The sequence below is a fragment of the Rhipicephalus microplus genome, chromosome 5, assembly GCF_043290135.1.
Source record: "Rhipicephalus microplus isolate Deutch F79 chromosome 5, USDA_Rmic, whole genome shotgun sequence".
Taxonomy (NCBI): Eukaryota; Metazoa; Arthropoda; class Arachnida; order Ixodida; family Ixodidae; genus Rhipicephalus; species Rhipicephalus microplus.
The window spans coordinates 157377564-157404872 of record NC_134704.1 but is presented as its reverse complement, the minus strand read 5'-3'; the positions used below and the strand labels follow the sequence as shown (position 1 = coordinate 157404872).

General features: G+C 44.9%; 1 protein-coding gene across 3 annotated transcripts in view; it reads right to left on the bottom strand.

Annotated features, from left to right (window-relative positions):
* spg (dedicator of cytokinesis spg) overlaps positions 1-27309 on the bottom strand; it is a 212128-nt gene that overhangs the window by 172609 nt on the left and 12210 nt on the right. For all 3 annotated transcript variants that reach the window (XM_075896109.1, XM_075896111.1, XM_075896110.1), the window contains exons 3-12: positions 21570-21610; positions 20269-20324; positions 19678-19774; positions 17014-17411; positions 15720-15792; positions 15239-15296; positions 9847-9979; positions 3077-3162; positions 2009-2214; positions 46-400 (exon numbers count right to left, since the gene is read on the bottom strand). In XM_075896109.1, coding sequence (XP_075752224.1) covers positions 46-400; positions 2009-2214; positions 3077-3162; positions 9847-9979; positions 15239-15296; positions 15720-15792; positions 17014-17411; positions 19678-19774; positions 20269-20324; positions 21570-21610 — 1503 coding nt within the window. The remainder of the gene's footprint in view (positions 1-45; positions 401-2008; positions 2215-3076; positions 3163-9846; positions 9980-15238; positions 15297-15719; positions 15793-17013; positions 17412-19677; positions 19775-20268; positions 20325-21569; positions 21611-27309) is intronic.

Below are 27309 nucleotides of genomic sequence, written 5' to 3'. Positions count from 1 at the left end.
TGGTGCTAAGTGGTCTAGAATAGCTTTCTTCTCCTTTGACTCAACTGTTTTGGGTGAGCTTGGTGGAGATGAGCAAGGTGGTGAGGTGCAGAGCCTCGTGGCGAGCCTGGGCTCCTCCCGGCGGGTCTGCTCGAAGGACAGGCAGCTCGTGGGAGCCATTGGGCAGCACGGTGCCCCGCTGCAGCAGGGGCAGCAGGGCACAGGCGAGCAGACGTGGCTCGCGTCCACTGCGTGCCGAGCAGTGGCGCAGCTCCACGCGCACGTGCGCCCCTTCCAGGGGTTCCAAGGGCAGCCGCACGTGCACCGCCTCGCCCCACCGAGGGGTGCACGTGCGGCACAACACCAGAGAGCGCCACTCACACGATGGTTCCAGCTGGCCCACGCCACCACTCAGGCAGCCCTGCGAATATGTAGGAAAGGGCTCAAGCGTCGGTGGTATCAGTGTCGGTGACCTCCAACTAATGTTCGGGATTAGTATTGTGAATGTAATCTTCATCCCTTTCCCTAAAACCTACTCTAAAAGCTTCGCATTTGTGAACATGGGAGCACAGACTGAAGTGTGCACCTTTGAGTGCATAGCATAATTTTTTAGTTACTCGTAGCATTTTTACAATGACATAGCGTTGGCAGTCAGCTTTTTTTTTTTATATGTGAGGTTTAACGTCTTGAAACCACCATATGCTTATGAGAGCCACAGTAGTGGAGGGCTCCGGAAATTTCGACCACCTGGGGTTCTTTAACGTGCACGCAAATCTGAGCACACGGGCCTATGACATTTCCGCCTTTATCGGAAATGCAGGCGCCGCAGCCGGCATTCGATCCCGCGACTCGCGGGTCAGCAGCCGAGTACCTTAGCCATTAAACCACCACAACAGGCTTTTTTCTTTAACGGGGTAAATTACAGAGATTAAATAATAAACTACAACTGTATCTGAGGGCCACTCAAGTTGAGAAAACACAACTTCTTTCCGTACTTGCTCATGTTCGCGTGCATGTGTGTGTGTATGTTACACAACATTTGCAAATTTTAAACAAGAAAATTGAAGAGGATACGAAAGCCTTGTGCAAAATCTTGACTCACTCTCCAGGAACAAACTTCTCTCATGTGACTCAAACTGCACATGTTCCCCAGCAACTGACCATAGCAGGACACTAGTCACATATCCCACTCCAAGTGCCAATTTATTTCTTTTGCACACAGTGCTTGCACTGACTTTTGTCAATGCTGGTTATACGCTTCTCTGAACACACTTGCCACTGTCTATGCAGAGGTCACTGCAACGGTTCTTCCAGTGCTTGTGATTGGCATAGTTTCGCTTCTTAGGCCTCCTAACCATAATTCTTATACAAGTGATGCTCTGAAATGCAATTTTGCAAACCTAGAGGTGTTCTCCACAACTGCACAAAACCAAAAATTTCAACTTTATTTCAGCTTATCAAATGACGATGCTTGTACTTGGCACAACAATTTTGTAATTTATTTTGAGAACTATAAATTCGCGAAAACTTTGCAAGATTGTCTTCCAATAAACCAATGAAATCCGGAACATTTTCAACATAGCACTAAAAAGGCTCTCACAAATGTTACATTTTCATGGCAACCCTTGAGACAAAAAACAACTAGCGGAAGTGTTCGGTACTTTCTCACATCACTTTTACTTTTGCAATTTCAAGTACTCATGAGAATATATTCGAAAGTACAGGCTCGTTTTGTACATCATCCTAACTTGACATGCGTTCCCTCTCACTGCTTCAGTTTTGAATGTTAAGGTTTTAAGCTATACCTTTTGGCAGACATATTTTGACATATATGGGTTAGGAAAGCTAAGCAAATTAGTAAAAATGGAAGGTAAACAAAGAGGACACACAACAACCCGCTCCCGTGTTCTCATTATTAGCCAACCATGTTTTACACACTGAAGCTGCAAATTTCTGTCATCTCGTTTCAATAAGGATAATCATTGGCTTTAGTTTCAAACTTCGAAGAGTTCTGAGGCTTGTCACCAACCTGAAGGATGCGTCCATCTGCGGCCACCAGCATAAGACGAGCCTCTATGTTTTTGGCGGGGCCGGCAAGGTCAGCTCTGTCCAGGGTCAGGTAGAGGTCATTGCGCACATCTCCTGGCATGATCACTTCTGGAAAACCCCTCATGCGCACAACAGGCGTGCCCTCTTCTTCTGAATCACAGACTGGTCGCAGGCACACACTCAGTCCTGCGTGCAAGCAGGCAGGCGGGACTTCCATAACTCAGTCCGTGATTTGTCAAACCTTTGCCTTTTTCCAAGGCAACGGCCCCCATTATTGAATCGCGCCTTTTAACCTGCTAATGAACAATAAAAATATCACCGAACTATGGTGTCTATGAAAAAAGCAACTGATTACAGACTTCACTATTCATCGTATACATCTTTCAAGTTTCCAACACATGTATACAAACGTGGTCTCTCCTTTCAGTCGGTCATAGAAATTGAGTTTCACAAAAGGTAATTGTTGTTAATTAAGGTAGTGTTATGTTAATTGTTGTTAGCAAAACACTTCAGGTACAAAAGAAAAATACTGAAACCTTCCTTGTCGACTTGAGACACAGTTAGACAAGCCTTAAAGAGCCCCAACCCACCCAGACGTCGAAATGAAGTTGTGGTGGGGAAGTTGTGCACTAGTCTTAAACCAAGAGCCATGAGAATTGTTTGAAGCGGTGGCGTGATGGCAGTTAGACTCATTTAACATCTTAAAGAGACTTAGTTTACGAGAAACCACAATGAAGGGCTTCACATAATTGCTACTAGCTGTTTTTTTTTTTTAAATAACTGACACAGCACAGTACATAGACCTCTAGTAGTGGCCACCATTGAAATGGGACTGCCATGACAGGGATAGGATCTTTCGGGTCAGCAGCTAAGCACCTCAACAATTCAGCTACCACGGCAGCTAAAAATAAGGTTGGTTTACAAATATGGGCTGTTGTGCACACACATTCACTTTTGGGGGCCGCATCTGAACATGTTGGAGTATCTAAAGTAGGGTATCACTCAAGCCGCTTCTGGCATCAGAACACAAACACTTCTGTGCACTCACCTAGACTGGGCTGCAGGGGCGCCATCTTGTGGCCCATCTTGCGGACGATCAATTCGTGCAACTGGTGGAAGTCTGCCTCATTGCATCTGCACACAATATACAGGACGGTACTGTAGTGACAGCTATCACATTACATCTCTGACAGTATCTGCAGTCTTGCCGATGGTACCGGCAGCTTTTCTTATTAGGAACAGCACCGCTGAACTGCTGTGTCGAAAATCCATCAAACGTGATCATCTACTGGGCACCCTGCACCCCAACCATACCACAAGAACAGTATGTCAATCATGAGGTATAGGACCACAGAATGAAAAAAAGTACTACAACCATGACCAAAAAGGCCAGAGCACAGAACAAGGCTACACACACATATGTCTGTTTGAAGAACACGATCCACAAGACCCGACTGCGCCCACTGCAGCACAAAGGCCTCTACCTTGTTTCACAAATTAACCAAATCTAGTGCTTGCTGTAGTCACGTTATACTCACAAACTTTTTAATGTCATCTGCCAACCCTGATTTTTGGATCCTTGTTGTGCGTTTGTCTTCTCTTGTAATCCAGTCTGCTACTTTAAAGACCAGCAGTTATCTTGCCTATGCGCTACATTCCCACAAGGATACCAATGAGCAATCAAGGCCTTCCTGTGGACAGTGAGAGCATGCATGACCATGGTATCGAAGCAATCAGTGGTCTTCCAGAAAAGAAAGAACTCTATGTATTGCATGCCACGTTTCCAATTCCTGTTCGAAATGTAACAATGGAGCCAAGACAACATTTTCCCCTGTGGTGCGGCTTGCTAAAGGCCCTCATGACAGAGATGGGAAAAGACGTTGAGAAGCTTCCCGCATTCTTACAGCCATCAAATTTCAAGAAATGTTTACTGTAAACTAAGCGGTAAGCCAGAACAGGAAAAGAGCATCTTGAATTCTCATGTACCAACCAGAGACACAGCTGCTGACGACAATTTTATTTACTCCCCCTCCGGAATCTAACGGACCCAAGACAGTCAAGCTTTCAAATGTCTTTTATGGCACCACAGTGAAAAGAGTGTGGGGAAGGGAAGGGATTTGTATTACTAATAGTGATCTGGACAGTGTGTTCTTTAACCTTTGTAGGTTCTCCTATACTTTTTACATGGTAATATAAAAACCAGCTGTGGTATATTGATATGAACTACAAAGAAGTAGCATGAAACGAATTCTATCAAAATCAAGCCAGTAGTTTACTGTTAAAAAGTAGGACATTACGTCCCACTGACTCACGAGAGAGTTTTCAAGAAGTGGGAACACTGTCCCACTGCCTCATGAAGACACCATCTTGCAATTGCATCAATGGGCATTTTGGGATGAAACAGCCAAAGCAAGTGGGACAGAGTATCACCTCTCAAGTTGTGAAGAAGCAAGTTGTGCAGACCTCATTTCAGCACAACACAACCTGCAGTTGCACCTGATATGAGCCTTCAAAGTGTTGTGGTCTGTTCCTGGAAAGCTTACTTCACTGCATGCATAAGCCTTTTTAAAGCCTTTTTAAAGAGTCTTTCTTGGGGACCTTCGACGCAAAAACTTTTATTTATCTGTCTGTCTGTACATTTGTCGGTTTGTCCGCGCTAACAATACCCCAAACAGCACCAAACCATACCTCAAAGAGCCAACCCCATCCACAGCGCCCACCAATATTGCTCAAGATTGAGCGTTCTTACTTGTGCGATTTTCAATTGAAAAGCAATTATTGCGCGTATCTGAAGCACCATAACAACACGTCGATATTTTTTTATGTGCATCTTTATACTAGAGAAGGCACTCATAAGTAATTCTAAGGGCCGTAGCGTTTATCACGCTGCACTGACCGAGCAACGCGATGCTCGAAAAGGCAAATGTTTCCAACATTTTGCTAAGATAACACGATGGTGGCACCTACCCATCACTTTGCATTCTACACCTTATCGCCTCCGAGACAGGCGCGCATCTTTCTCCATGGGTGCACACGCCTTCCTTCGTTTTCGAAGATAACTGCCAGATAGTGTTCATGTCTAACGTGCCTCGATGCGCTTGTTCGCTTTCGCTGCATGGATCGAGACTCTCTAATGCAGCGCTTCCAGAATATAATTCACCAATTTTTTCACAAATAAACCTTTTGTTTACTCTCTCCACAAGCAAGACTATCGTCTTTCAACAGTGTTTGCAGTGAAACATGATGATACGGGGGCCAATTTTTTTTTCTTGTCCGTTTGGCTGTCCTTGCTTTCACTGTCAAAATTATCGAGTACAGATATTGTCCCAGAAGATGCGCCTAGTTTTCAAGAGGTATATGATACAAAGAAAAATACTTCCACTTATCAATATCCTCAATCGCGCTGAGGGACTAGCAGGACAATTTCTCAGCGGGTTGTTTAGATGCATTTATTAAGGGCACGTGAATATTCGAAATTTCAAATATGTTTGGAATAGTGTTTGCTATTCGGTTTGCACTGAATTTTTACTATTCGAACTATTCGAATTTCAGAAAGAGGGAAAGATAAAAGCAGTCAACGTCTGATTGAAAATAACCCCTTCAGACTTTAAATTTGCTTCACCTATTGTATTCTCATATTCCGCATTCTCATATTTTGGATACAGTCGTTTCTGTGAACCTCATCGAGGGAACATGATTTGACCGTAGACTATGCTACGGTCGAAAATTTTAAAGACATACAGTCAACATCCAATTAAAAGTGACCCTTTCAAATACTCATTTTTGGGCGCGAGGGCATACTGTGGCGCCATCATGCGAAGGCCTTTCTGTGACGCACGTGGTTGGATTGCTCCGCCGCCCTCTCAGGCGCAGCCCGCAGCCGCTTTCACGTCTTTTATCAGTATTTTTCTTGTACTTCACTCAATGAAATCAGTAAAATACTGCTGGAGCTTCTTCCCTGACTCTATGATGTGCTAAGTAGCTTCCCCGAAAAAGTATTACGCTTCTCACAATGCCCGACTGCTGGCGTCGTCTGCTATGGCCACCTGAATAAAAAAAACTACGGCGACCAAGCACGCCACCTCTGTTAAAGGTGACGACTCAGTTCGTGTCGAATTGAAGCATCAAATAAATGTTAACGGTAAAGAAACTCATCTTTTCTGCGAGAAATGCACGCAACCACGTTACTTCATTCATTGTAGGCTTGCATCTAAAGACGGGCCGCGGTTGATATGACAAATATGCACAATTTACATTTATGTTTAAAACGAATAACCCTACAAAGCACAGCGTTTCCCACAAAGCGTATTCCCCGCTTTGTGGGAAGCAACACAGCTTTCTTACAGTCGCAACCTTTCTGTTATGAATGCGGGCAAACATAAGAACCACGGCACGCGCATGCCTCATTCAGAATTGTAACTTTTCTCGGTGGCACACTAGCGCTCCTAATATTTATTGCACAAGATTTCCACGGTGGTCACACGTTACACATTTGATCACCGTATAGCCACACATGGGTGAAAATTATGAACGATTGGTTCAGTTCCAGAGCTTCTACAAAGGGGTAAATCATGATTATTAGCTAGCTGTATCATTATCTTCATGAGCATACTGCGAGGTCTAACGTACCGTGATCTACGGCAAAATTATGTTTCAGTATAATTGCTTGCATCCAGGGTCTTTGTTTTGCAGTTTCATTCATAAGCTGTGCGATATTTCATGGCAGCTCTTCGAAGACGAATCAGCTTTTGAAGCTGACCACATTTTCACCTGTAGATCAAAACAATATTAAGAGGAAGTGACAGTGGCTATGAGCACAATCCACACACGTAATCTATAAGCAAGGAACCCTGCGAGCTGAATTCGCGAACGGCAGGCGCATTGGCAGAAATTTTTTTCGCACAGGGCCTCTCCTTGATTAGAACTCGGGGCTGGGCAGGCACGTGTGGAAGACCGTTATTTTGTGCTCTATATACAATGAAAAAGTTTGGGAGGAGGCGGGGACAGGGGCTTGGTATGCCAACCCCTGGCTACGCCACTACTGGTGGATGGAAACCTGCATGGTCGCGTACACACATGGGGACGGACGCCCGGGGAGGAGGATGGTGGTTGCGCAGACTGCAGTAATAGCTATCGTAGGGAGAAAAATAACCTTTAGCAAAGATTAGAGCGGCACATGTATGATGCAAGAAAGAAGGTATCGTCGAACATGCTTGCCGAACGCCCAGAAGCGACTGGCCACAAAAAAGACCGGAAAGGGGTAAAAATAACGAAAACAAAGGAAAAGAAACTGGACTTCTGAGCTGTATCTTGACTCTCTGACAATTCAGAGTCCCGTTTTAAAATATGCATAATCTCTCTGACGATTCAGGGTCCCATTTTAAAATATGCATAGTCTCTCTGACGATTCAGGGTCCCATTTTAAAATATGCATAATCAGACTGTTTGCACATTCATTTTTCGTTGTGAACAAGGCTCCCGTGCAGGAACTGAAACGTTCTGCTTTCATGTCAACATTCATGGTCTGTGCTCATTTTAACTGCATGGGCTTGAAAAAACAATTACAAAAACAAAGACAGAGAGCGGTAACAGTGGCGCTGCCAGCGGCCGCGACAGTGTCATCGTGTACGTAGCGCACTGTGGCACGCCGCCTTCAACGTTTACTGCAACTTTCCGCATTGTGTAAATCTGCAGAAGTCCGCGTAGATGAACTCAGAGCAATACAGCGCTGTTCGAAAATGAAAACGATGCGAAGTCGCCATTAAAAGCAATGCATCTAACTGCCAGCTTTCCTTCGCCAGAGCGAAGCGAGATCACGTAATCCAACCCTGCACGTCACAGCGATTGCAGCACTCGCGCCTCCAGTGGTGGTGTGGCAGTTTGGTCTAAGTAGTTGGTATGACATGACGATACTTATGGGGTGAGAACAGAACGACGACCAAGAGACAAGAAGGGCACAAGCGCTAACCTCAGTTGGAAGTTAGTGCTCATGTCCTTTTTGTCTCTTTGTCGTCGTTCTGTTCTCGCGCTATAACTATCGTCCAGTGGTGGGCCTCGCACTCAATGCTTCACCTCGCCACACTTTTGTATTGTGACAAAGCTGCCTTTCAAGCTCCACTACGGTTGTCAATGTATTGACTCAAGAAAACACTAGTTACACCATGGAGATCATAGATGTGGCAGAGGTGGGGGCTCAATCAATGCTGTTTTGGACCTGAAATTTGGGCAAAAAGTTTAAAAAATTGAACGCTGAAGATTTTATCATCCAAAACTTCAAATTCTCTAGTATATTCGCGTCTACAAGGCAGGTTTGGAACTCCACACTGAAAGGGAGCACACCCTTGTCCGCCACATCATTTGGGCTTACGGAGAAGTTGGAAGGAAAGGAGAAGCTGAAGGAATAGCATCTTTGCCTTTCACGAGTAAAGTGTTGGCAGCAACACTTTGGTCGCACCAAATTATGTATTGATACAATACGGCCTTTTCATTGCCCATTCTTGATAAGATAACTATGAAATACCACCCCACCAGAACTTCATCAGCCTAGCAAGATGAAACACTTTAATGTAGTGCGTATCATAAAATTATTCTTAAAATACTCTCCAACATTTTTTTTTCTGCAATCTCACTTTGAACTATTATGAAAATATTCAAAATATATCGATTCGATTCACACTCACGCTTCAATATACCAATTCACTTCGCACCAAAAATTTTGCAACTCACAGCACTCTACCATCTATCGTTCAAGTTATTACGCGTCGAACTTACAGAAACACGAGATGACTGAAAGCTAAAATCACCTCTCTCAAAACCAGAAAGAGAGGAAATTATTTCGCATTTTGATTGTCAGGTTCTGTCTATCTCAAGATGAGTAATATTCAAAAGCTACCATAGAAATATTCACTGAATCTCAACGGCATTGTAACATTACATATGCCCTTCCAAAGCTTAGTAAAAGAATTCTCCTCAAGGTTACAAAGACTTGGGTAAGATATGAGTGACTTAACGTTGCGTAACTGCAACGGGTGACGTGTGAGAAGATGTTTCCTACAGATGGTAAAGTAGGACATACGTGTCCCGGTGAGACACAAAGGGTTAACTTACATTCTTCTGCGGCTATCGTCAACATGACGATAGTTATAGCGAGAACAGAACGGCACAGAGACAAGAAGGACACGAAGAACACGAGCGCTCGTGTCCTTCATGTCCTTCTTGTCTCTGTGTCGTCGTTCTGTTCTCGCGCTATAACTATCGTCATGCCACACCAACTAGCCCAAGCTGCCACACATCGTCAACATTCACTTACAAGGCTAGAACTGTGGTGTCCCAACAGCACTTTCTAAGATCACTAACGAACTAATCTGAAAGCTTTTTATAAAAATAGTAACATTCACTGGCATTTTTATTATCTGTAATATATGTTAATAACCGTCAAATTGGTAGTTAGACATCCTAGTTCACATTGATGCAAACACTGTGAAAACAGGAGAGAGATGAAGTACAGACTAATTTCCATCATACTACACTAAAACCTCATAACAAGCACAAAAATCTTGCATCTTACACAAAAATAAGTTTATTATACCTGGAACTTTGTTATAAAGGTTCATTTCTAATACTTCATCTGTTGCAAGACTATTTGTCATTGACTTTGTTATAACAAATACTTCGTTATATCTCGGTTCGTCATAGTGAGGTTCAAGTGTATCCCGACGCCTGTACAAATACGTTCCTGATGTCTGCCCATGATCACATGCACATTGACCCGAGGCCAAAGTTCACAACAACTAGCTACATTTGAGAGAAGGCTCTCACGTGACTAGTCGAACGGCGTGCTCAGTCTCGCCACCCACATCCCACGGTAGGGTTGCCAGATCAATGACACCGCAGGCTAATGGCCTTCGGTAGCTTTCGTGGTCACCAGATCCCTTGTCCCCCAGCAGACGACCTGCAATGTTACACGCCCAGACTCTGTGATTCTCGCAAATGTAGCTATTAGCATACTGTTAACTAACCCTAACTGCTAGACTGACTAGAGTGTAGAGAGCCTGTGTGTAGAGAGAAAACAGTTAGGAATTTCAATAAAATGGGTTACATTGTGTTGCTTTTATGAAATGTTCAGTGAACATAGATTGAGAAGACACAGACAAGATACAGTAAAACCTCAGCGATATGAATTCAGAGGGCCCATAGGAAATATTCATATCATTCAAAATTTCTCTAATGAAAATGTAAGAAACAAAGAAAGCATTTTGCAGATAACATAAGCTTCTCTGGACATAAGGCAAGAAGAAGTCATGAATAAGCTGCATCTCCCACGACTGGCGTGTCTCTAAATAATCCGACTATGCGACGTCCAACAGTAGCAGCGTGGAAAGAAAACGCACCGCAAGCAACCGGCTGCCCCACCCAGCTCTTGCTTTATAGAGTGCGAGGGTGGTCCATGCACTCAGCCATGCAGACCACCAGGGCAGACACCACAGTTGGGTGCTGGCGCTGAGAGCACTGTGTTTGTTGTGTGGCATCATGGCCATCAGCATCGCTTGGTTATATTTGCGTTATAAACTCCTCCTTTGCCACGCCAATAGAGGAAGATTTACTTGAGGAGCGCTTTTGTCTGGGCAAGTTGGTGCGACATTTTCAAAACAAATCAGCACGAAAGACACGACAACAGACACAATACATCAGGACCAGTGCCAAACTACCAACTCCGAGCTAGTAGTTCAGCCCTCATCCTGTTGTACTGTGTCTTTTGAAAAGTCTTTCATGCTGACTTATTTCGCAAATTTCGTAGACGAGGATCATCATACATTTCTCTAAGGTGGCTACACATGGCATGTGAATGTAGGCATTCTAGAGGAAACTGTCAGGCCATGACAGAACAAGCGGGCAAAGACACAGCATCAGAGTTGGGCAAAGAGAAAATGCAGGTTTGATTACAGCACGACAGATTGAGCATCCCACATTTTGCCATCGATCACATGCTCTTACACAAACACTATGCTAAAAAAAAATCTAATCTCATTCCATATAGTATTGCAATTTTTTCCCTGTTTCATTCAGCTAACGTCAAAAAACAGACATAAAGGACATTATACACTCAAAGCTCGATATAAAGAACTCAGGTATAACAAAATATTGGTAACAATGAAGTCAGTAAAAAATGGTCTTGCAATAGATATAGCGTTATGAATTGTGGGAATCGAGGCTAGCCCACAGCCTTTGCGCGGGCATTGCCGCCTCTTTTTGTGTCATGTCAGAGGAGAGTTATGTCCTGACATGACTCCTCTCCTCCGCAATCTTCCGCTCTGGAGGAGCGGGGAGTGATGTATTAACCCTTCTCACCCGGTAGCAGATGTCGACTGTGGCACCGTGCGCGGAGTCGGACGTTTCGCGGGCGCGCGCGTCGGGTGTAAGTGAGAGAGACCTCTCCGGGGACGACACGGGCGTAAGCAAACTTTTTTTTAGGAGAGGGGGATGTGGGAATCGAGGCTAGCCCACCACCTTTGCGTGGGCTTTGCCGCCTCTCTCTCCGTTTTCATGTCCCGACATGACTCTCCTCTCTTCCGCAGTCTTCCATGCTGGGAGAGCGAGAAGTGACGCTTAACCCCTCTCCCCCGGCAGCAGATGCCAAAGTCTCTCCAGACGTATCGTGCGTGCGCATCGGGAGTGAGTGAGACCTCTCCAGAGATGACATAGGGGTAAGCGCACTTTTCTTTTCCGTCTATCGGCTCCCTTTGTTTGAGGCTCGTTCGAACTTAAACAACAGCGGCTTGCGCCCGCGGCGAATGCTTACCTTATGTTGCCCCCCCCTTCCGAACGCTAGGCCGAAGAGAGATGCAGTGTCCTAGTGCGTTGCCAGACTACGCCGACCCGCATCTCTCCGAAGCCAACGCGAGCGCCTTTGCCCTCGCTCGAGCAACAGGGACCTTGTCCCGTGTCTCCATGAATCACTTTCCATGAAGCACCAGTCCCGAATCTCCATGAAGCACCAGTTCATGGGACTAGAGATGATGACAATGATTCTGATAAGCGGCTGTATAAGGACCTTAAAATTCCTCGTGCTAAGGCGGGTAAAAACATAGTAGCAATAAAATCATGACCATGTCGTGAAAAGTGTGTAGTGTCAATGGATGACGTGAGTTTGTGACAATAAAAAACCATGGTAGACATGCATGGCATTAGCCCAAGTGCCTCATTCGATCACACCCTTGCGTCCAAGGGTTGTGAGGCAAGTGCTTTGTTCAGTGTAGCCACCGCAGCGGAGACCTCCCAGGAGAGGTCGCGCTACGGGATGCCCAGGTACATGATATGAAAGGTACGAACTTCTCTCAAAAAAGCCAACAACGACTTCTGTGTGAAAAGTGGTTCCCTATTGACGAACATTGCAGAATGAAGTGGTATCTGTTGTCGGTAGGGTAATAGAAAGTGTTGTCTTTTCATCGTGTCTAATTGTTTAAATTGGATTAAAATGTGAAGTACAGTGGGTATGCACTTGGCTGCTGCATCAGTATGCACTTGGCTGCTGCATCAGTAAGAAAAGGTGTGAAGTACTTCACAGCTTCATCTATGCTTAACCTACATATGTCAGTGGAGGACAAGTGAAGGACATTCATATGATGTTGGTGTACTCAACACTAAAGGAAAATGGTCACTTCCATATAAATAATTTATGATTTTCCATTTCAGTAGGGGTAGAAGTGGAGGAGATACGATGCTGAGGTCTATAGACAAGTAAGTTTTGTTGGCGGCGTTATAGTATGTTGGCTCTTTCCTATTCAACAGACAGGCACCGGAAGAGAAGAGAAACTCTTCGATGAGACGACCTCGTGCATCACAGAGAGAATCGCCCCACAGACCACTATGTGCATTTAGGTCCCCAAGGAGCAGATAAGGTTCAGGTAGTTCAACTATTAAAGACCGGAATTCATGTCTTTCAAGACGGTGGTGCAGAAGTATGTACAAAGAGCAGACGGTGACTAGTTTGTTTAGAAGTACTCCTCGAACAGCCACCGCCTCAAAGAATGTCTGAAGTGGTCAATGTGTACACGCTACCCCTTGATTAACCATAATGGCCACGCCACTAGATGACGCTACAGCATCATATCGGTCCTTTCGGAATATGACATAAGCGCGTAGAAAGTTTGTATTGGAGAATTTTAGGTGTGTTTCCTGTACACACAGCACTTTTGATGCGTATTTGTGTAAGAGCTCTTGGACGTCATTGATGTTTTTAAGCAGTCCTCCGACATTCCAGTGTATAATTTGTGTCTCCATATTGGAAGTAAAGTAGTGCTGTGTGTACGCTAAGGGGGGGACTTGTTTAAGCTGAAAGTTTGAGCTCAAGTAACGAGGCTGTCATCAGGCCCTGTTATCAGCTTTTTAGTTCTTTTAGTGCACTCCAGAGAGCCGCGCCGCTCTTTCCGCACCAGGGGTGCCACCATATCAATTGCCTCCTCGGAGGCACTGGATGCCCACACATGCGAGCTGGTTGTTCGAAGTTTGGGTCTCGTCTGGTGAGGTGAGGTCTTGAGACATGAGGACCCTGCAGTCTCTGGTCTCTGTTCAATAGTAGGAGGAGTAAATTCAACCACTGCCACCTTGGGGGCAGGTGCCACAGCTGATGGCTCGCTGTGCGCGGGCTGAAGGAGTGGCGAGGGCTGGTGCGGCGCTGCCCCAGACGCGCCACATCAGCATATGTGGGGCCATAAAATGGCAAGACTCTTTTTCTAGCTTCTTTAAATGTAATGTTTTCTTTTACTTTCAATATGATGATCTTTTTCTCTTTTTTTCCAAAATGAATGAACACGACTGTGAGTATGCGCCATGATTTCCGCCACAGTTCACACAGTGTGCTGGTTCTTCGCAGTTGTCGGACGCGTGGCCCAAGACTCCACACAGAGCAGAAGTTTGCCGGCCATGACAGTTTTGAGAGCCGTGGCCATATCTTTGACATTGGAAGCAATGGCGGGGGTTAGGAATATATGGCCTCACGGAAGTCTTTGTATAGCCGGATTGAATGGTTTTCGGCAGATGGCTTGAAGAAAAGGTCAGTATTAAGTGTTTAGTTAGTGTTTCCTTTTTTTTTTCTTTTCTTATCATAATACACTGTACGTTGGTCACGTTCTGGCTCTTCCATCTTTCCAGAAGTTTAGCATCGGTCAGGTCAAGCAAATCTGCGTCCCATACTACCTCGCGAGCAGAGTTCATAGACCTGTGCGGTGTAATACTGATTGGTGTGTCGCCAAAAAGTTGTGAGAAAGTTCAGCTTTTCGAATTGGTATTTCTCTCATATCTCAAAGAGTAGATCTCTGCGGGCCATTTCGGTAACCTTGTACCCAGCACTGAGAGTTTCATTTAAGCACCTAGCAACTACAAAGGGAAACACAGTTCTGGCTTGCTTGCTACTTTTCTCGCAGTGTATAACATGGAAGTGAGGGAAGATTTATCTTGGCCGGTTAAAAAAATTGATGTCTTCAGTGCGAACCTGCTTTGAGGAGGCACGATCACTAAGCAAAGGGAATGCTTTATGCATGCTAATTGTATGTTGTTAAGCAACGTTGGCGGCCACCCACCACGGAGCCCAACGAGGGGACGCTGGAAGTTTGCAGATGCTAAAAGCTTGCATATGTTAGCCGTACAACACTGCCATAACTCAATGAGCCTAGACCATGGTAGGCTATTTGCCGGGAAAATTGCAAGTAATAAGAAGGAAGAAGTCGACAGGAAAGATAAAAAAGTGAGAAATACGAAGATGTAGGGAGAAAGAGATAGGGAAAGGCGACTGCCGATTTACCCTGGGTGGGTGAGCCCAGGGGTGCCGTCTAATGTGAAGCCGAAGCCAAAAGGATGGATTGGCTCTACCGGGGGGGCCTTAAAGGTCCAATCATTTGACGTTGGCTCAACCCCCAGAATCCCCTTTTCCCCGGACATGGCAAAGCCATGCATGGCTAGGCGTGGAAGGGAGTCAACCCCTCTCCCCTGTTAGTTTGGGTCAGTGGTGTCGCTACACACCAAATGCCTACTTTCACAGACGCACGCCTCTGAGGAGACATACCAACAAGGCTTTACTGTGAAAAATAAGCAAGCAAATTATTTACATCTAGCTAACAATCACACTCTTTCTCTGTGTTCATACCAACACATGAATTAACGAAAATGCAAGCAACAGTGAAAAAAAAAAAAGAGAGAGAAAAGATTAGACAACCTGTCCTGATGACACGCACAACCAGATGGAGTTGCTGGTCTTCTGGCCGGTAGACGTCCTGTGAAAGAACATGGAAACTATTGTGTCTTAAATAAATACAACTAACGCACAGTCATGCACTCAGAGTGACCATTCAACTTTTTTTTATTGTACAGTGTTTATTGATTGATACGTGGCAATAAGGCCAAATAATAATTTCTCCAGTCTTGACTTTGCGTCATGTCGGCATAATTCTGATCCAAAAGGTCACCTTTGAATTTCCCATGATCAACCATCATATTTGCTGCCACACTTCCAGTAGTCATTTTTGCTTACTAGTGGCTATGCAGGCAATTCACTGTCGAAAAATTGTCTTAATTCAATCTCAATTTATTAATGCAATTAATAAATTTTTTGAAGGTCTGTTTTTTTTTTCTCCATCTTTCCTCTACACAAATACATGCTGATGTAGACGAACCAGTAGAGATAGAGGTTGTCTTACCATGAATACGGCCGCATGGCTGGCCAAAAAGCTTGACTGGCCACACTTGGCACTCTTCACAAGAAAGTTCTCACTGCGATAGAGAAGCAAACCTGCACTGCCGTGGTGTCCTTCACACAGTAGGCCCAGCCTTTCTGAAGAGTGTTAAAGGTTGGGGCAGAACAGTGGAAAAAAGGGGACAAAGAACATACACGACATAGTGCCAGATGCAGGACAGAGCCCACAGTGCTTTGTCCTGTATGTTTCATGTCCTGTTGTCTTCACTGTTTTGCCACAATATTCCCAAACCAACAATGCCAATTAAGAACCACTGCTAAAGGCAAGGCATCTTTCAAACTATCAGGCGTAAAAACTTCTGTCTGACCATCTCCCCACCTCTATTCACAGTAAATCCTGCCTAAACCATCTTCAAAAAAGCATGTGGAATGAAGAAAGTAGGCACCAGCGAGATTTTGCATTGTTCACTTATTGCAGTGCTTGTGTACACATGCGCACTGCATGAGAATGCTAGTAAAACAACGCCAAAACATGAACCAAACTTGTACATGTTGCAGGGAACAAAATGATACTAAAGGGGAACAAAACGTCATTAAAGTGTGAGCAACCACAAATGAAAAATAAAAAATGGCTGCATTGTCACAACAATGTTACCTGGTGCTCACACACCATAAAGAAACTGCAACCACAAAAATAAAGACAAGAACCACCAAGCGATCAATTTGTAAAGTTTATTAAACGCTTCGATCTGATGAAGTGCCCTTGTGAGGTGCCACAATGGGAGGTCGAAGTAATAATTTGAATTATTTTGAGTTTAAAGCAGTACAAAGGTCAATGCATCTTTTCAATCTGCCTCTTTCAAAATACTGTAGACTCTCGTTAAATGAAACCTGAAGAGACCAGGAGCATATTCTCACCAGATGTTCCGAGCCAGCAAGACGTGACCAGCCACAAAAGATGGAGAAGACGAGGAGTGACAGCCCTTCTATCAGGATCAACATTCTTGTCTTGCTGTTTTTGCCCCTACAGCTCCTTGCGCGTGACTATAGGTTCCATTTAAAAGGGGTTCCATTCATTGGGAAGTGGACAGGCGAGTGGAATACCAGTGATAAACCAATTATATTGAAGGCAGTTGTTCCACTTATAAGATCGACCTTTACAGGAGTCCACCGTTGACAAAAGAAGCTTAGAACCAAATTTGTGACCTAATGCTTCGCCAGAAAACACAACAGCCACCAAGCCACTAGGACAGGTTGACTTTAAGCAGTTTAACACAAGCCAACCACGGTCCGCCTACCTGAAGAATTGTCCTGCCTGGGCATCATACAGAGCAAAATGAAGCTCCAGGCTGCTGGAGCTTGCATGACGCAAGGACAGCCGAAGGTGTGGACCTGCATGAGTTGGCTGCTGCTGCTGCAGAGGTCGCAAATCCGCTTCTGCTGTGGCACTCGTCACATGCACCCTATACAGCTCGACTGGCCCCAGCCGATCGGGATCGGCCACAGCACCTCCCTCGGTTCGGGGCACCAGGGACAGGCCCAGGAGTCTGTTGCCCCAGTCGATGCGTGCTGCCGCTCGGAGGCACAAGGACCGCTCCTGGTCCTGGGTCAGTGCAGCCGACAACAACTGCCTCCGCCACTCGACCAAGTCCGACATGGCCTGTCGCAGGGCCGTGAACCGCTCCACGTCACGCTCCTGCATAATATACCACTGGACATTTGTTAACAGCCCTGCAGTTTGCAAACACATTCACAAAGACTCGCAATGATCGTTAAAATGACCGGGTTCTCAGACATTGATGGGGTTGCATACAGGCTACAGGCAACACTTCATCCCTGTCATTGTGTAAGTAGAGTGCATAGCCATGTATGTATTGCAGTAGTTTAAAATAATGAACATTGTTCGCTAGCAACATTCCCTTCTTAATTTAAAAAAGTGCTGGTTACATACTGTGACAGTTTTTCACTGTACACTGTAAAAAAAGCTCCCCAAGGAGTCATCAACCCGACATACGCAACTGTGAGTGTCTACTAAGAGTGTTGTATGGTCGTATAATGAACAAAGTGAAAGACAATAAATTGTAAAAAAAAAGCCCTCAAGGGATCCTTAAAAATAAGCCTGCATACTATCCTATCTATGTCTCTGTTGAGGCACCTGTTTATATAGTGTAGGTAAGATAAGTATGAATATACAGTGGCCAGTAATAAGCGCATCAGTCCTTCTGGATATCTACAGCTGTATTATAGCAGCATTTGCAGGAATTCACCTATGTTATTGTGCCTTTGAAGCAAAAGTTAGGATTTTTTTACTGCTGTGACCTTTTATGGTGTGCATTAACAGCTCAGTGCTTCTTGTAGCGAGTGACTGTGGTGGCACAAATGACGTTTCCAGAGTGCTTTCAGTTACAGCTGCATATTGTTGATTCAGCAAGGTTTGTGGCTCAGCTACTCGGTTCATTACTTAGAAAAAATAGGTTCATCATGAAAAAAAGATGCAGACGAAGAGCAGGCACAAACAGACATACACGGGTGCAGTAACTTTGGTAGACGAGTTGCAGTACTGATAGAGTTCTTCAGCAAGATACTGCTTTTCACTGCTGTAGTGAATACTACGTGAACTGCACTAAGGGCCCAGCAACTGTACTTCCAACACAGCCCTTAAGTCAACTCGTTACTGCATGCAGATGTGCTAATGAGTTTATGCATTACTAAGTCTGACCTATTGGCTCTTTGTGAGTTTGCACAGAACAAAAGAGCAGACATGGTATGTGGAACAGGAATACAACATACCACTGACTTTGAGGTGAATGTTCTTCTTGAAGAGGACCGCAAGTAAAAAAGTGTTTTATGAAAGGCAACATCTCAGGGAACATTTGATCAGGATTCCAAGAAGGCAGATGCATAGTAGGAAATGATGAGTGTGCTATGCCGAAATTCACTTTCTGTTAATGATAATGGATGACAGACACACCTTTCATTCTATACATGTTGAAGGCTTTAAACTGTCCCAATATTGTGTAATCTTGGCCAAGAGGTTGTTTTGTTGTATTCTCATGAGAAATGCTATATTGTTTTTAGTACTTTCACAGAAATCCTTTGGATGCCATTTAGTGCTGTGTTTTGAAGCAGAGTCATAAATTTCAGCCATTTTTGGGCTCATTAATGAGGAGTAAGTATGTTGCTTTAGGTGCAAAGCACTTTAAAAGATCGGCTTGTCAGCGCCTATTGTTTCCATGGTGCGTCATGAAGTCAAGGTCCATGATAATGAATGGGTGTGTGCCCCAAATATTGGTTGATTTTCAATACTCGCCACTGCTCCATTCAAAATGAAAAAGGCATCACAAAGCAGACAAACAATAGCAGACGATGTTAGTGGAGCTGAAACACCCTTCCTCAGCTGTCGTAGGGAACTGAAATAGGGCATGCCACAAATAAGGAGACAGAGAAAAATGAGAAGTAGGACAAAAATTGGACGATCTCCCTGAAGAGAATCCTGACGGTATACAAAGCAGCATCGTTGTGCAAGAGTGGTGTCACGAGTTGAACGGCACTAACGTGGGTGCTGCAGTGAGCGCTGTAAGATTCGTTTGAAACGATGGCTGGCGTAGGTCTTGTAGGCAACAAACATGTTTCAACGTGTATGTCATGCGTGCACAGGTGTGTAGGACAGCGTTACACAGGCTAGTCGAAGAACTGCTTTGCATCTAAAAATAAGTGGACAGAAAATGAAAGAAAAAAAAGCTGCATTCAGATGCACTTTTCCAATGTTAATAAGGTGGAAACACTTTTCCTTACATGCCAAGTCTCATGCTTGGCCCCACTTGTGCCTCATCAGATGAATTCTCTCTCAAAACACTGCATGCCTCACGGCTTCACCCTATCCGACTTTTCACATCAGTGAAGATGAACACCCTCTCCTACATGCTACCCTCCTCCCCAGTTTTTTTTTATCAGTCTCTCACCAAGTAAAGCTTCTTCCAGAGTGGGTGCCATTCTCGCAGCACACTGGCCACTTCACGTGCTGTGGCTCCTTCAGCTGGCTCCACTGTCTCGTACGGTCTGCAGGCGACAAACAATAACCACATTACGGACTTCTAGAAATTTGTCACAAACGACACCTTACAAGTATATAACATAAACCATCTGTTTGTGATAATTTTCAACTTCACAATACTCCTTTCTAGTTGAATTGAAGGGTCCTTTATATATTACTATTCATATGCTAGCAAATGGCAGGTGCAAATTGGAAAAAATCACATGTTTGTGGTAAGCCAAGTGTGTTTACTCATGGAATATCAACACTGCTTGGCATTACTAGCTTATATGTCAACTATCACAGTAACTCAAGGTAATTGGAAGAAATTAAATGTAGTGCAAATACATTTAGTGTATCTGTTTTTCAATAGATCACATATGACCATTTTTATGTGTTGCATTCTGGCACATTATATGTTGACAGTTACATCTTTGTAATACATGTAGGTCTTCAAAAATAAAAAAACAACTGCGTGGTTGTCACAGCAACTTTACAAATAAAGTTTGCCCACACTCACCCTTGATTGGTGACATGGCAGGCTTTGAGTGCAATGTGGGATGCTGGGAAGATGCCCTGCAGAGAAGAACAATTAACGTGCTTGAGAGGCGAATACAGCAAAATTATATGCAATGTAATATGCTCAATGTCCCCATATTTTTAACAGACTGTAGAACATGAAGTTTGAATGCAGCACTCATGTTTGTATGCAATGCAACTTCTCTAATGCTTTTATGTCATTATTGATAATATCTGTAACTACGATATCTACTGATAAATATTAAGCCCTAATTCTCTACTAAAAATTACTTTAAAGGGCCCTCAAACACTTTTGAAGTAACCATAGAATGAATTCACTAAAATAGCTTATTGCTTCACGAATTCACCGCTGCAAAAATTTGAAGAATTCATCCAGTACAAGTGGAGTTACAAAGATTTGTCGCACGTTACAATTTCATTCTCTTCTCTCTCCCGATGAAAGCACTGGAAGCTAAACAGCGAGGGATGACATGGGGAAAGAAAATACGTCATGTGTGCCTTTTGACCTCGAGAACTTTTGTCTTTTTTCTTTCTTTGAATATGGGGCCTTTTCAGTGTAATCATACACGCACGCGTAAACAAATCGTGGCCTTTCGTGGCGATACATGTATTGACCAAGCGGGCCATGTTCAAATCCGGCAATGGCTGATTGAACGGCTGTGACTAGTGATTTTTGAGACTCTTCTGTCATTTGCCCAAAGAAGAGAAAACAATTTTTCGCTGACTTTCATAATTGATTTCATTGATTGTGAACTCCACACCGCATGCTGTGCTATAATATTTTACTCGCATGCTCTCGGAAGCCTCTACTATGAATAGCTAGCGTTTTCTGACCATGTTTAAGAAATGTCGCAGGGCCCCTTTAAGAAATAAACATCCTGTGAACCGAGGCAGAACGTCTTGCCTATCCGGCCAGTACTATTCGTGAACAGTACAGAACTAAACTGCTTTTTCTTGCCTCCTGCACCCATTTTAACTTGCCTTTTCTGTCCTGACAAGCTTTATATAGCATGCATACAGGCCATCTAAACTCTTCTGTTCATGTTGATGCAGTTTCTTGCCTCTGTTTCTTTCACAAGACATGTATGCACAAGGGCTTTCCGGTTTATGTCCTGCCTAAAGCAAGGCTTCTAAATGTAAAGAGAAATAACCATTCAGCAAGCTCCTCAAAAAAAAAACATTAAAACATGCAGCCCATGCATGTTCACCTGAAGGCACTGTGACTGGAACAGCAAGGCTTGCATGCACAAAAACAAAAAGCCAGTTTAGAGGCAAACTCACTTTTTGGACCTTGTCACCAATGCGGTGGCCCCTGTACCAGCCTGCAAGAGGAGTTATTCCAATCGCACTTGCACGACAACAGGGAAACACTATGATAAAACATCAGCATGCTACATAAATATTTTCTTCTTCCACTTTGCCACCTTTACGTTTTACAGTCCCATTGTTTTGGATGGGTTATGCGCTTCCTTTCTGACTGTAGCATTTTTGTTATTTATGAGCATTCTTCGGTTCTTTGACTCCCCCCCCCCCCCCCCCCCAGATCTAACTGTAAGTGCCCGAGGGTGAATGTAGATACAAAAATAAACAAGGCAATCCCAACTAAAGGCGACCTTAACCTTTGCTCAGGTGCCTCGTAACGGCGTTGACACATCAGTCTACATGCAGTCTCTTGGGGCATCTGTGTTTCGCAGGGTGCCAAGGCGGATTTCAAAAGCAGTATACAAAGAAGTACATAATTGAGATCTGCTGTGCCCAGTGTTTCGATACTACCAGCTACTAACAATCTTTCTATGAACTCAATCAATTAACTTTTATGTTTTACCCTGACAGCGCTCCAATATCAAACGTATCCCATATAACTATTGTTGATTATTTTTCACGTTCTGGGCTGGGACAAGGAAACGAGAAAGAAGAAGAGCGCGAGCGAGGGATGCGGGGACGCTCAAGTGACAGCAGAGCACTTCCGAGCGCAGTTAAATAAACAAGTATTTTTTTGCCTTATACCTTAAAAACGGAGTTGAGTCTGATCGCAGTGTCTAGAACGCCATCGTCTTAATATTGGTGCCGAAGAACCGGGATTGAAAACCAGGATCCTACGGACGGCTACCAGTCAACTGCAGCGGCACGGAGCGACTGAAGTCGAAGCGGACGTCGCGGCGAGCACAGAACACAAGGATTATAAACGAGGCAAGTGAGCTCCTCGCTAACGACTCTGCCTCCTATGACCAGCTCAACCCCATATTTGAGAGGCTGAAGGCTAATAACGAAGAGCTTGAAAACCTGAACAACGAGATTGAGCCGCATATACCTGACGAGGAGTTCGAAGTCGAGCACAACGCCGTCTTACAATACGAGGACAGTGCTACGCGCATTCTCGCAGAGATTCTCAGCAAGAAAGATCGCATGCTAAGGACATCGACCAGAACTCAAGAAACAGTTGCCCAGACAGTCGCAGCAACATCAGACGGAACTGGAGTTAAATTGCCTAAACTGACAATAGCTCCTTTTTTTTGGAGACCTATGCAAGTGGACCGAATTTCGGGAATAATTTTACCAAATTGTTCATAGTAACAATCGCATCACTGCCACAGAGAAGTTTCATTACCCGCGACTGTATATTAAAGGAGACGCTGCATCAGTAATTGCGGGCCTTCCGACGACAGAAAGTTGCTACAGTGACGCCATCAAAATGCTACAGAAGCGATTTGGGGACAAGACGCGCCTGGAGCAAGAATATTTTGCCAAGCTACGAATGTTAAGCCCTGTCCGTTCATCGACTGACACCAAAGCGTTACGCAGCTTATACGACCAAGTTCTCGTGAATATCCGAGGCTTAGAGACTTTGGGTGTGCACAAGTCGTCATTTTCGTCAATGCTCTGCGACATCCTACTGCATGCTCTTCCACGGGATATAGTCGTGCAGCATCATCGATCATGTGCCGTCCAGTTGGCATATCCCTCGAGAGCTGAAACTACACCCGTGGGACTGGACCGTGTGCTCAACTTCCTGTGTATCGAGCTGGAAAGCCTGGAGAAGAGTGATTTTAAGGATGCCAAAGGACGAGAAAACGGAACACTCCCCGTGGCCAGTCAGTCGACGTACTCTCGGCGTGAGAAACCGACGTCATGTGTGCTTCACAGCAACTCGGTATGAAAAAAAAAAGGACAACTGCGTATTCTGCTCGTCCAGCCATCACTGATCGGAAGCCTGCACAGCTGACTTGTCACTGACGCAGAAGAAGGAACTGCTTTCCAACGACAAAAGGTGTTTCCGCTGCACCACCAAAGGACATCGGGCACGGGACTGCAAAAAGAGGATTTCCTGCCCCAGATTCCAAGCTCGACACGCTACAAGCATGTGCGATCCCAATAGGTGTTCGCGAAAGTCGAACTATGCTAACAAGAACTACGAAAAAACTAAGACAGTCTGCGCATCACTTGGAAGAAGACCCATCAAGAAAGGCTCTACCACTTGCGTTTTTCTTCAGACTTTCAGAGCATGGGCCATGAATGATGACACCTGCTGCTACACACGAGGCATTTTTGATAATGGCAGTCAGAGGACTTTCGTAACTGAAGATCTGTCCAAGCACCTCAAGCTGAAAAGCGTGGCAGCAACTCGAATAGCCTTCAATACTTTCGCAAATACATCAGACCAAGAGGCTAAGAGGCGTCGCATAGTAGAACTACGACTGCGAAGCCAGTTTTCCGACGCGGAAATAGTCTTAACTGCAATAGAGATCTCAAGCATCTACCAAAACATTGCAGAGACTGCAATGGACGTAGCCTTCGTTGCGTCTTTCAAGAAGCTGGGAAACGATGCCGCCGATGAGCTCCAACATCCATCTATCGTAACTAAGAGTGGCATCAGCGTACTTATCGGGTCCGATCAGATGTGGAAAGTGTTGACCGGGGAAGTTTCACGGTGCGAAGGCAACGAATCATTGATCGCACTGAACTCCAAGCTTGGATGGACCTTCCAGGGAAGCACATCGCACTTGGTGTCCCGACCAACTACTTCACAAATGATGGTGTGCGTGCTAAAAGCCCAAGCTACCAATTCCGACGAAATTTTGCACTCCTTTTGGGAACTTGAAAACATAGGACTTACGCACACGATAAACAAGCAGAGTCATATACTGCTTCATGTGCAACACGAAATGAGCATACGCTGAAATGCTTCATACGCTGAAATGAGCAACACCATGAGGCATTTTGAGCAAACGATTAGCTTTATAAACGGAGGATATGAAGTGACCTTCCCTTGGAAGGATAATTTCGAGCTTGCAAGCAACAGGCAAGTAGCCGTTACTCGACTGGACAAGCTTGTCAAACGTCTCGACTCCAGGAAAGGACTGCTCGAAACGTATGACCGTACCATAAGGGAGTACGTAAGGGCAGGACACGCCGAAGCAGTCAGTGACGTACCTGCAGAGGTGACGAAATTATATTACATGCCGCACAAGGAAGTCATGCGTGAACAAGTACTGACGACGAAAATGAGAGTGGTGTTTGACGCTTCGTCACATGCCAAGGGATGCAAGTACCTTAATGACTGCCTTGAAAAGGGTGACAACTTATACCAAGACCTCGTGCAAATTCTGCTACGCTTCAGAACGCACCCGGTGGCAGTTATCGCGGACATAGAAAAGGCATTCCTTCAGATTGCGATTCGGGAGGACGACAGAGACGCTTTCCGCTTTCTCTGGTTTGCAGAAGGAGATTTATCCAAGGGCAAGCTGCAAGAGTCGAGGATGACACGAGTGCCTTTTGGAGCTACATGTAGCCCATTTTTGCTCACAGCTACTATTCTCTACCACGTGAAAAGAGCACCGGCTGTCATGGCACAAACAGCGCAAACTCTTGCCGAGTCGTTTTACGTGGATGACTTAGCCACTGGTGCCGACACAGAAGAGGAAGCCGCTAAACTATGCCGAGAAGCGCGCACAATAATGAAATCGGCCGGCATGACTTTGCAAAAATGGACAACAAATTCAGCAAATTTGATGCGCACGCTTGAAAATCAAGTGGAATCTACTAGTAATGAGATAGTCGTTCTTCATGAAACGTCGGTCAAGGTCCTGGGTTTGGTTTGGAATCCTGCAAAAAATGAATTCAACTTTTCGGTTGAAAATCTACTCCGGTTTTTGACAACACAGACGAATACAAAACGATTTGTCTTGCAGTCAGCATCAAGAATATTTGACCCGTTGGGATTTGTAGGACCATATACTATTGCCATACGAATATTGTTTCAGAGACTGTGGATATGAGTAATTGGCAAGGATGAAGTACTACCCAATGACCTGCAAAAAGAATGGAATGATTGGGTCATCCAGCTGCCGCAACTGCAAGACGTCGTCGTTCCTCGCTATCTGGGCGGCGGAGCAAGGAAGCCCAATGTGCTTCAAGTACATGTTTTTCTGCGATGCCAGTCCAGCGGCATACGAAACAGCGATATACGTCGTATCAAGTCCTGAGGAGCCAATACTGTTGATTGCGAAGCCCCGTGTAGCATTCATTAAGGAGAAAACGCTGCCGCGACTGGAGCTGCTGGCTGCCTTAATCAACTCAAGAATGTTGGCATACGTGAAAAGCGCTTTGAGGAATGTTCAAGTTGACTACACGATGTGGACAGATTCCGCTATTGTGTTGTCATGGATAAAAGGTGACGTCAAAAAGTGGAAACAGTTCGTAGCCAACAGAGTCAATGAAATTAGGTGCACTACAGATCCATCAAAGTGGAGATACTGTCCTGGAACGGATAACCCGGCTGACCTACTCACACGTGGCGCGACGCTTGAAAGACTGCTGTGCAGCTCAAAATGGTGGCATGGTCCCAAGTGGCTAACTAAACCGATGTCTGAATGGCCTTTACAGTTCAGTGAACTAGACATAGCGGAAGCCACCCAAGGTGAAGTTACAACAGTCCACGTCGCACTAATGACACGCTTCTCAGTTCCGATAATTGATATTCAACGGTACAGCAGGCTTCAGCACTTACTCAGAGTCACTGCGTGGATTTTCAGATTTACTGACCGATGCAGAAAAAGAAGTAATCATACAGGACATCTCGTGGCAACAGAAATCCTGAACGCTGAACAGTATTGGATAAGATGTACACAAGAGCAAGGCTTTCTTGAAGAACTCGCCACTTTGACCAACGGCCAACCAGTCGAGTCTACATCTCGAATCGCTGAACTACGCCCTTACATAGACAAAGACGGAATTCTTCGGGTTGGAGGCCGTTTATCCCTCATGCCTTCTACACAAGATGTCAAGCACCCAATCATAATGCCGTCAAGCCACCACTTTTCGGCACTTTTGGCAAACAGAGCCCATCTTCAAGTCCTACATGGAGGAGTTAGAGATACACTTATGTAGCTTCGGGAACGCTACTGGATTTGTCGAGCTCGCTCTTAGGTATAAAGAGTGCTGCATGGCTGCAATATATGCAAGCGTTTCAGTGCGGGCCCAGGAAGTGCTGAGACTGCTCCGTTAACAAGTCATCGAGTGTCACCAACGAACCCGTTCGAAGTTGTAGGAGTCGACTTCGCGGGCCCTCTGTATGCACGCACGGAGAAAGGGGACATGAAGTGCTACGTTGCACTTTTTATGTGCGCCGTATCTAGAGCCGTGCATCTCGAGCTTGTCTCGGAAATGACATCCGAGGCTTTCCTGCTGTGCCTACGACGATTTGCAGCTCGGAGAGGATTACCAAGGGTGATCTATTCTGACAACGCACGAAGCTTTCACAAGACATCGGCAGATATAAAGCGGCTACACCGAATGTTCTCTGAAGAAGACGTCGCTGGTCACCTCAGCACCAACGGCATTTCGTGGAAGTTTATAGCACCAAATGCTCCTTGATGGGGTGAATGGTGGGAGCGCCTTGTACGATCAGTGAAGCTTCCGTTGCGAAAAATGATCGGCAAAGCTCGTCTGAACTACGAAGAAATATCGACAGTGCTGGTGGAGGTCGAAGCAGTCGTAAACTCTAGGCCTCTGACTTTCATCG